Source organism: Rhipicephalus sanguineus, chromosome 11, assembly GCF_013339695.2.
Source record: "Rhipicephalus sanguineus isolate Rsan-2018 chromosome 11, BIME_Rsan_1.4, whole genome shotgun sequence".
NCBI lineage: Eukaryota > Metazoa > Arthropoda > Arachnida > Ixodida > Ixodidae > Rhipicephalus > Rhipicephalus sanguineus.
In genome coordinates, this window is record NC_051186.1 from 112,268,304 (window position 1) to 112,279,261 (window position 10,958).

Genomic DNA, 10,958 nt, shown 5'->3' on the forward strand with positions numbered 1-10,958 from the left:
GTTGTCACAAGCCAAGTGTACAAATACCATAAAAATACGGAATATAGGTCAATTTCTTTTTTCTTCAAAAAACAGTCCTAAAAAGTCGACCCCCTTCTTATATACCGGTCATTGGCAGAAAAGTCTGGTCACTATGGGCAACTGAAGTCAACCGCCTCCATCGCCATCGCAGTCATCGGCGTCACTTTGTTTACTACCAGTCTTGTGCTGTGGACGGTCTCATTTTGCGCTTTTGTTGTCTTGTGAATCTATTTGGGCTCCGACCCGCTGCTGACCCGAAGGTCGCGGGGTCAAATCCCACCGTGGCGGCTGCATTTTTGATGGAGGCGAAAATGTTTGAGGCCTGTGTACTTAGATTGGCCACGGTAGTACCACAAGGATGCAGACGTCTAACCCGCTGTGCTTCGTCATGCAGCTTGCCGTCAGCGCACTCCTTATCGGTGGGGGCGCGCGCACCGTTCTGCTGCCTGAGATGATCAGCGTTACGTATATCAACAGCAGCGATTTCCACGTGCCGGATGGTCGCTTCTGTCTGCACTGGGACGACTGGCCACATGGTTCAGCTACCGACACACTCTGCTGGACACACGACCAGCATCGAGCGCCACCTATTCAACCGGCTATATGTGGTGTTTCATCCCAACCCGGAGCCATTGGGCACGGTAGTACCACAAGGATGCAGACTTCAAACCCGCTGTGCTTCTTCATGCAGGTGAGGAAGCGACACGATAAGTGTTTTAGGTCTAGTAACTCATTCTTGTCGGTGCTGCCATGCCCGCGGCTTTTTGTTGCAGTTACCGATGCTGTTTTGTACTTATGGTAACTTCTTCTTGTGGCTGGGGACATGGAGAATCCAGGCCCCGATTACAGCCAGATTTCTAAACAATTAAAATATATCGCCACTGATATAAAAGATATCAAAGAATGTCGGCTACCTGAACTCGAAAGAAAGATTGACGCCCTTTCCAAACTTGAAGAAAAAGTAGTCTCAAGTGAAAATCACGTATTGCAGCTGGGAAGGGCCTTTAAAAAAACTAGAAAATAGGGTTGATGATTTGGAAAACCCCAGCAGAAAATCGAATCTTATTGTTTACGGATTGCGTGAGGTTGAGGGTGAAAACTACGAAACGCTGGAACGCAGCGTCAATCAAGCAATCATCAAGGATACCTTTGTCTTGGAGCCAGTTACCATAGAACGAATACATCGCCTAGGCAGGCCGACTAAGGACAAAACGAGACCTGTCATCCTGCGGCTCCTTGACTCACGAAATAAATCAGTGATACTGAAGAAAGGCTACAAGTTGAAGAACACCAACTACTCTATAGGTGAAGATTTTAGTCTTAGGGTGCGGGAAAAAAGAAAACTTAGGGAAAGCACTAGACCAAACCGTGAAAAAGGAGAAAAGGCGTCGTTTTCTTTTGACAAATTACACATAAATGAAAGCATTTCTGTCTGGGACGACGAAAGAAATGAGAGAATCGCGGTCCGAAAAAACGCTGAACAAAGTCGACCAATAACTCGAAGCTACAAAAAATAGCAGAAATAACATTATCAAACATAAATGCGAGAAGTATTGTCAATAAAACTGAAGCATTAGAAAACTTCTTGCTTGAACATAGCCCTGACATTGTGGCTATTACAGAAACATGGCTTTCAGAAGAGGTACACAGCCACGAAATAGCACCCCCTAACTACTCCGTTATCCGCAAAGATCGACCAACTAGAGGTGGTGGCGTAGCTCTGCTGATTAAGAAGAGTTTTTGTTTTTTCTTGATGCCTGACGTTCGAGATGCTGAGGCAGTGTTCTGCAAGATTATGTGTGGCGACTTCACAATACTTACTGGTTGTTTCTACAGAAGCCCTGGGTCTGGTCATGAAAGCATTGTTGCTGCCCATGAGTTTATGCAGAGTCATGCTAGCAGTCATGTTATTCTGATGGGAGATTTCAATTTGGCTGACATTGACTGGAATAACATGCATCACACTTCAGAATCATCCAATTCACTGATTGATTTGATGCTAAACTTCGGGCTTCACCGAATTGTAACCTCTCCCACACGAACACAAGGGTCAAGCGCCGACATCCTAGACTTAATACTTATTAGTGACAGTTTCCCTCTTGATGAACTAAACTTGGTGATCATAGATGGTATATTGGATCACAATATACCAAAATGCCAGCTACCCCTCGGTTACAATGCTACTGCGAAAACTGCTGATGTTGTTGTGCCTAATTTTCAAAAAGGAGATGATTCAGCATTACTTACCTACTTAGAACATAAATACGAAGAATTTTTTGAAATGGCCGATAGTTCTGTTAACGTCAGTGAGCTTTGGCTTCAATTTAAGCACATAATCTCGTACTGCATGCGTCATTACATCCCGATAAAAGGTAAAAAATCGCTGAAAAACAAGCCCTGGATCACACGTGACATAATTCATGTGAAGCGCAGAATAAAACGCTTGAGGCATAACATAAAAACGAAGGGCGTAAGCACACAAAAAAAGTCAGAATTACGGCGTGCCACCGACGATCTCAAGTTAAAAATGAAGCTGGCGAAGCACAAGTATTTCAATGAAACCTTGCCTCAACTTAACAACCCTAATTGGTTTTGGAACTTTTTTCGAGCACGCTTCTCAGCGAAACCATACCGCCCACCAGAGGAAAAACTGGCACTCGCTGATATGTTCAACCAGCACTTTCATTCAGTGTTCACTAAGGATAACGGCACACTTCCATATCTTCCACCTACATCATTCCCTTCTATTGAATCATTGACGATGACCGACTCCGGAATATTCAATCAACTACTTGTGCTTGACGTCAAAAAAGCGAATGGTCCCGATGACATTCCAAATGAGTTTTTAAAAAGATACGCTGAAAGTAATCGTAAATATCTTGGCCTTATTTTCCGCAAGTCGCTTTCGACGTCAGACCTACCCGAAGATTGGAAGATTGCAAAAATTGTGCCAATCCATAAGTCGGGAGACACTAATGTACAGTCTCCACCGATAAATCGGACATGCTCGGTAATTCGGACAGTCGCGCGGCACCGCCGATGGTCCCATAGAAGTAATGTGTAAAGACGACCGATATTTCGGACTGCTGCCAGATCTACATTCGATAAACCGGACCCCGTCCGAGACTGTTGCACATGCCGAATTGACAGCCATTATCTCCTCCGGCACCCGTACCATAAAAACTATGGCCTCAGAGATCAAAACGAAAGCTAATTGGTGATCTATGAGGCCTTATTTCGATTGCTACTTTATGCCTCAGAGATTTGTAATTTGAAATGCCAATCTTGGAGGCACTGGTCAACTGTGGGAAATTGTATCGACATCGCAAACATCCTACATTATAATTCCTGTATCCCCGCGCACACGATGCTATTGCTGCTATCTCCGCCATTCTGTCAAATCTGTCTGCGGTAAAGCGTTTCGCGCGCGTTCATTTTTATTTTGAGACTTGCTTTATTTTACTCTCTGCTGTCTCAAAAGATCAGAGTTAAGTGGCGCCAACAGCAAGTGGTGCCTTCACAGCCAGCGCGGAAGGCCGCACCGACGACAACGAAACGTGGCAGATACAGTCAACTGCCGATTTTTCGGACGGCCGATTTTCCGGACATGCTCGACAATTCGCACGCTTTCGCGGCACCGTCACCAGCCCCATAGACGTCAATGGACAAGAACGTCCGAAATTTTGGACGCTAAAACTCTTCGGCGTCCGATTTTTCGGACTTTCTGCCCAAATTGCAGGTCCGAAAGGCAATAATTGCAGCGCCCACCTATGCCGCGTTTATCATCTCGTAGGTTCGAACCAGCGGTTTCGCGAGTCGACCTGTTTGCGACAGTACCAGAGTCTGAAAGTCAGCTTTGTCGCAATGCCGAAGTGTTATGGGGTGAAGTGGGCCAGAAATTCAAAGGGGCCGCTATTACAGCGTCGTGCGGCGATGTCTTTACGGATAAGCAGTGGAAATGCATGGAAGCGTGATGGTGGCAGGTGGCAAATGCGCCAGTTCGACCGTAACGGAGCTTGAAAGGCAGCTTTGCCGCAATACTGGGTGTGATGAGGTGAGGCATATTAAAAATTTAGGGACCACTTCCAATCGGACGTTTACTGTCTTGGCAAAGTTCGACCGTAACGGAGCTTGAAAGGCAGCTTTGCCGCAATACCGGGGTGTAATGAGGTGAAGCATATTGAAAGTCTGAAGGGGTCACTTTCAATCGGACGTTGACTGTATTTGTTTTTGGGAAGTTCGAATAGTTTGAATAGTAAAATTCCAGTGGGAATCGAATCGAATAGCAAACACTATTCGAAAAATATTCGAAATTTCGAATATTCGCACACCCCTAGTTTGTATGTAACGATATTTCTTATTGTGCCACTTTAAACTATGTACAGTAGAACCCCGCTGATACGTTTTTGAAGGGACCATAGGAAATAAACGTAAGAGACGGGAAACGTAAGAGACGAAAAACAGGAAAAACGGCAAAATATTTAGTGGTACAGAATTTTATTTCAATGCTTACGAGCAGCACGAAAATTGGCGCGCTCAGCCGCGATCTAGTCGATGGATAGAAACGCGGAGCTAAGGACGGCCTCATCCACAGAAATGTAATCAACGTATGTGATTTTTTTAACACCAACAGCTGTAGGCATGAAAGAACTAAGCACACGCAATCACGACCAGCGCGGCGAGTCCGACCGCGAACCGCACGCACGACCATGCGAGCTCCAACCAGCTCGAACTCCTCCCGTTCTCCGACAAATAACGATGATGATGAGTCTACGCCAACGCGATGGCAGAAGTGAATGCCAATCTCGAAGGCCTTGCTTTCGCAAGCAATTACGTCATACACGCCATGTTTGTGCAATGCAAATCTCAAAGGCTATGCTTTTGTCAATAGTAAATGCCAATCTCGAAGGCCTTGCTTTCGCGTGCAGTTACGTCATAGACGCCATCTTTGCAATTTGAATCTCGAAGGCCATGCTTTTGTTTGCATCAATTGAAAGATTCTGTTGCTTGCGCCTCTCATGCGGCTAATATTACGGTCAAACGAGGCCAAGCTGCGTGAAAATGCACCACGGCCGCTCTCTTTGGTAGTCACTCGGTCGGCTCCGAGCGCACTTCGCGACGTATCATACGGGAACGGTCCGACAGTTACGACGTAACAGCGGGGTTCCCAATACATTGTATCCTATGGGAGCTATGCCGGGACCGGCGGAAAACGACGTAACAGCCGGGAAAACGCAGCAGTGAGGAACGTAACAGCGGGGTTCTACTGTATTTGTGTCTGTTTAGTTGTTTAGATGAATTCATGAATGCTGTCACTTTTTCTGCCATGTATTTCTGGGATGTGGGGCTAGTCAAGCTGCATTTGTATCGCAGCTTTTTTCCCGCATTCCACACCACAATGTAGCATGTCTTCTAGGCTAACAAAAGCTGTAAGGCGATGTCTTTGAGATGTGTCCCTCATTATACATATTGATAAGTTGACCTGTGTCCATCTCCTTCCTTTGTGTCTTCCAGGCATGCCACTGTGGCCTAGGTCGTCGTAAGGGGCGCTGTTTCAGGGCAGTGGATTCTTCACGTGAGAAGCTGTGATGGGCCCAGACACCCTCTTGTTCCAGACCCTGCTCCACTTCGTTTGTGCCTTGCCTCAGAGTGTGAGAAATGCAGGGTCTTGCATGTGGACTAGACAAGTGGTTTGTTCGAGTGAGTACACCTCTTTGTTCACTTCCCTTTTCTTGTAGCCAGATGTTGTAGGCATTGACATTTCAAATTGGTGTAACCCACTTATAACCGTAGCATTTTGAAAAATATACTGGATATGGCATAATGGTTTCAATATTAGACTTCTTTTTTTCTTTAACCTCAAGTTTATTTCTTTGAAAGGAAGAACACATTGAGTGCACATAAAAGAACACATAAAATGTAATACTAATAGTTTCTGCGGGTCCTTGTATTCACCATGCTACAACAAAGTAGAAGGTTCCATATGAACAAGCTTGTCATGTCTCGAGTGAACAGCTCGGTAACCAAGCAAGAACAAGGTGTTTTATTTTGCGTGTCCGATCGCTTTTATGTGCTAGGCGATGACGTCATGGCACGATTGGCGACACCCTTGCACGACGTAGCACATCTCCCCCTTTTACCAGTTGAACCTTTGAGGTGGCCGCCGTAGCCTGTTAGACTGGCGAAGCGGCGGCGGTGTCTCGGCTTGGCTAGAGGGCGGTGAACCCGCCGGCGCAGGGTCAGCCATGCCTGCGGGCATGGGTGAGGTTTTGTTAGCGGTGGTGGTGGATGTTACGGCGCACCCTGGCTGCGTCGTCTTTGAGTCCTTCGGTGTGTGTAGCCGCAGTTGGTCCGCATGACGACGTTGCTCGCCGTCCGGCTTGGACACAGTCGCCATCCGAGCCCCTTGGGTACTGGTGACTACTCCCGGCAACCATTTTGGCCGGCGGTGGAAACTTCTCAGCCACACCGGCTGTCGTGCACAGAAGGGCATGGTAGAGGAGCGGTCTTCAAAAGGCGGTTCACTGCCTGCACTCCGGAGGCAACAGTCTAGCCTGGTCCGTAACTGGTAACCCAGCAGTAGTTCGGACGGAGACTTCCCAGCCTTTACCGGTGTCCGTCGGTAGCGGCATAAAACCGGACTGAGATGTTTAATGAAGGTGCAACCCCCTCGACTTTTTCGGAGGCCTTCCTTGATCGTGCGAACCGCGTGTTCTGCCAGGCCATTTGACTGCGGGTGGTAAGGCACTGTTTTCACGTGGTTGATCTCGTTCACTCTTACGAACTTCTGAAACTCGGCTGAGGCAAACGGTGGCCCATTATCTGAAACAAGTGTATGCGGCAGTCCGAACCAGGCAAATATGGCCCTTAACGCTTCCACAGTGGCTTCTGATGTACTCCGCCTCGATATGGCTTCCAGCCACTTGGTTTCAGCATCACGACTACCAGTAGCATGTGTCCTTCGACGGGGCCTGCGTAGTCGATGTGCAGCCGAGACCATTTCCGCCCGTTTCTGGCCATGGCGCCGGACCTGCGCAGGAGGCATCGCATTGGTTTGAGCACACATCTCGCATTCGCATACCATCATTTCGATGTCGGCATCCAGCCCTGGATACCAAAAAATGGTTCGTACAAGGTTTTTCATTGCCGCCATTCCTGGATGTGTTTGATGCAGGAGCCTCCAAAAGACTTCCAGCAGCCGCTTCTGGCACGACTATTCTATGTTCCCAATAAATGATGTCCTGATTCACCATCAGCTCATCATTTTTCTGGAAGAACGGCCGGAATCGCTCCTCAGGTACTGCGGCCAGCCCTGCTTTCGCGCCTGCTGTAGCATAGCATCACGGACGGTTAGAACCGCCAACTCTTTGGCACTGATGGGTGCCGCATTCACAACCTCAGCGTATCATGCATAATCGGGAGCATCGTCTTCTTCGTTATCGGGCTGCACCCGAGGAATAGGGAGTCGGCTGAAGGCATCTGCGTTAACGTTTTCGGATCCCTTACGATAGGATAGTCTGTACCGATGTCCACCCAACAGCAGGGCCCAATGCTGAATGCGGGCAGCGGCCATTGGCAGAAATCTCGTGTCTGGACTGAACAGTCCAGTTAATGGTTTGTGGTCGGTTGCCATTTCGAAGTGGGGCCCGTACAAATAGCCTCTGAAACTGGTCACGCCAAATACGAGGGCGACGGCCTCCTTTTCCAGCTGGGAATAGTTTTTCTCGGCTTTTGTTAATGTTCGTGACCTGAATCTGATAGGGTAGTCAATTCCTCTGACTCGATGTGACAACACTGCTTCCAGACCTACTGCTGGCGCGTCGCACTCTAGGCGAATGGGCTTGCTTGGGTCAAAATGCACCAAAAGTTCTGCATTCTTTACTGCCTGTTTGGCTGCTTCGAAAGCATTCTGCTGTTGTCTGCCCCAGACCCATTTTACGGCCTTTGCCAACAATGCGTGTAAGGGCGCTAGTAAAGTCAACACATTGGGCAAAAGCTTGCCGTAGTAATTTAACAGACCTAAAAATGGTATTAGTTCTCTTACAGAAGTGGGCTGGGGGGCGTCGAGCTGTGCCGTGATGTTGTCGCTCTTGGGGCGTAGGCCGTTTCTGTCAATGCAGTGTCCGAGTAAGGTGACTTGCTCTTGCCTGAACTTGCATTTCTCACGTCGTAGGCACAGACAGTGTTCCCTCAGGCGCTATGGCACTTGCTCCAGGATCTTGCAGTCATTTGCCTTTTCCGATACAATTATGTCGTCCAGATATACCTGCATGCGGGAGATCCCGCTGAGCACGGCCTCCATCTGCCGCTGGAAAATTGCCGGCGCTGACGACACTCCGAACGCCAGCCTGTTGAAACAGTAGAGACCCTTGTGAGTGTTCGAAACGACTAGCCTCTTAGAGTCCTCGTCAAGGGGCATCTGATTATAGGCGTTCCTCAAGTCCAATGTGCTGAAAACATTTCCGCCGTTGAGATTCGCAAAGATATCGTCAACCCGTGGCAGCGGATATTGCTCCATGATGGTAGCTGCGTTCACCGTAAGACGGAAGTCGCCGCATAATCGCACCTGTCCGTCTTTCTTGACTACGGGCACAACGGGTGTGGCCCATTCGGCAGATGTCACTGGTGATAACACCCCTTCGTTTACCAGCCGATCTAACTCTGCCGACACCATTCGTTTGAGCGCATACGGCACCGTCCGAGCCTTACAAAACCGGGGTCTTGCGCCTTCTTTGACGGTCAGGTGTACTGGTGGCCCTCGGAGCAAACCCAAATCCGGAGCAAAGACATCACTGTACATTGATAGCATAGTTTCCAGCATTCTGTCCACATTTTCCTCTTGCACACACGCCACCTCGTTTCCAGTGAGTACCGGCACGCCTGCCGTATTGAAGCTACGGATAGTGTCACGGCCGCAAAGCATTGGTCCCGGACAGTCGATGACGAAGAGTTCGGCCTGAATGGTCGCGCCACTCATGGTCGCATTGAGTTGCAATTTTCCATCGATAGGAAGTTGGCCCTTGAAACACGACAGCTTCCTTGTTGTGGCTTGCAAACGTGGCCACTTGCCTCGGTGTTGCTCGAACACTGACCGCGTGATAACGCCCACAGGCGATCCCGTGTCTACCAACATCGTGAGCGGCACTCCGTTCCAACTTATCTGGCGCAAAATAGGCTTCACGTGCGCGTTGTCCGTCGCTTGATGCGCAATCAGCGTGTACAAAGCTTCGCAGTCATCCGAACTATCTTGTGGGTCCTGCGAAAGGGCGTTCGCTTGTTGCCTCGGATTTCTGTCTTCGTCCGATGCTCTGCACACTCGTGCTAAGTGGCCGCGTTTCCGGCATCGATGGCACACTGTTCGGAGATGACGAAAATCGTCTGCTTGGTGCGAGGATGCACCACAGGAGGTGCAAGGCCGATGCTCATCGCAAGATTGCCCGCTTGCTTTCTTAGGCTTCGAGCGTGAGAGGCCCGACCGGACAAAATTTGTTGTGAGCTATTGGGGAGTGTAGTGGCTGCATGTGCTGTGCATGTTCCGCAGCGGCCTCAGCAGCAATTACGAAGTCTTCTGCTTCCTTCAAAGTCGGGGAACTGCGGGTCAACAACAGACATCTTATTACGTCATCGTCTCGAACTTCCACGCACAATGTGGTCTCGCAGCTTGTGGTGCAACATGTCGCCGAAATTGCAGTCTTCGGCCATGCGGTGAAGGGCAGCTACGAAACCGTGCACTCGCTCACCTTCTGCCTGTGTGCGCGTGAAGAATCGGTAGCTAGCTGCTGTTTCGTTGACCTGCGGCTCGTAGAGGCTCTGCAGATGCTTGATGACATCGCTGTAGGTGAGGTCGTTCACGCTTTTGGGGTGGCATCGTCCCTGAAGTACTTTGACAGCGCCATTAGACAGAGCCGCCACCAGCAGTGCTCGTCGTTTTGCCTCATCTGTGATTTCTTGTGCTTGAAAGTATGCTTCCAAGCGTACCTTGTAGGCGGACCAGCCTCCTCCTTCTTCGGTGAATGCAGGCGCTTGTGCCTGCACCATCGCTGCCTGTTTCAGCAGCCGTACTTCAAAGCCTCCTCCCACCGCGTCGATTCGTGCTTCGTTGCAACTGTTATGTCGCGAGTGAACGGCTCAGTATCCAAGCAAGGACAAGACGTTTTGCTTTGCGTGTCTTGCTTTTATGTGCTGGGCGATGACGTCATGACATAAATTGGCGACACACTTTCATGATGTAGCAAAGTCCATTTGGCCGATCTTATGGACTTTTGTTATTTTTTAAACGTGTCATCTTTATTATCTACTAGAGATGGGCGAATTTTCGGGCGTTTCGAATATTCGAACGAATATGACAGTTTTCGAATTTGCTTCAGTACAAATTTAGATTCTTCAAAATTTCGAAGTATTCAAAGTGAACGAATATATGTATACACTTGACCGCACATAACCCCTGTAAAGGTGGTTTCACTGCAGCGTTCAGTTACTGTGCCGTGAAACAACCCATCCAAGGGAAATCTGCACTGCCCTGAAGCCACACTTTAATGTTAAATGTGCATATGTTTTTAAGTTTAAAAGCATGGTATACGGCCTTATATGCACTAAGTATAGTAATTAGGGGTGTGCGAATATTCGAAAGTTTCGAATATTCGTCGATTATTACATCAGAAATATTCGTATTTGATTCGAAAATCGTGTATTCGAAATGTTTCGAATACAGTAAAACCTCGTTAATTCGAAGGCCTCGGGACCGAGAAAAAGATCCCAATTAAGCGGGATTCCCAATTATCCGAAACAACGCGAAATCAAAGAAATCAGCCAGAAAATGTGATGTACGGAAGTCACACCTTTATTGTGGCAAGTCAGCCTACTTGGAGAAAAATTCCTCCATGCGTGACTGACGCGTTCGGTAGTTCCCTGCACTGAAAGTCATATTTTCCAGCCTG

The 10,958-nt window shown here is 48.4% G+C and overlaps 2 protein-coding genes across 2 annotated transcripts; both read right to left on the minus strand.

Annotated features, from left to right (window-relative positions):
* Positions 1-6,157: 6,157 nt before the first annotated feature.
* LOC125756439 (uncharacterized protein K02A2.6-like) lies at positions 6,158-7,021 on the minus strand. The gene has a single exon (XM_049411238.1). It carries the CDS (start codon positions 7,019-7,021, stop codon positions 6,158-6,160), a length of 864 nt encoding a protein of 287 aa, XP_049267195.1.
* A 1,197-nt stretch (positions 7,022-8,218) lies between these two features.
* On the minus strand, positions 8,219-9,154 carry LOC125756440 (uncharacterized protein K02A2.6-like). Its single transcript, XM_049411239.1, has one exon. The coding sequence runs from the start codon at positions 9,152-9,154 to the stop codon at positions 8,219-8,221; it is 936 nt and encodes a 311-aa protein (XP_049267196.1).
* Between the last annotated feature and the right edge of the window lie 1,804 nt (positions 9,155-10,958).

Bases quoted from the DNA above. Each gene is read 5' to 3' on its own strand.
- LOC125756439 (XM_049411238.1), bottom strand. From the start codon at position 7,021: ATGGTCTCGGCTGCACATCGACTACGCAGGCCCCGTCGAAGGACACAT.
- LOC125756440 (XM_049411239.1), bottom strand. From the start codon at position 9,154: ATGTTGGTAGACACGGGATCGCCTGTGGGCGTTATCACGCGGTCAGTG.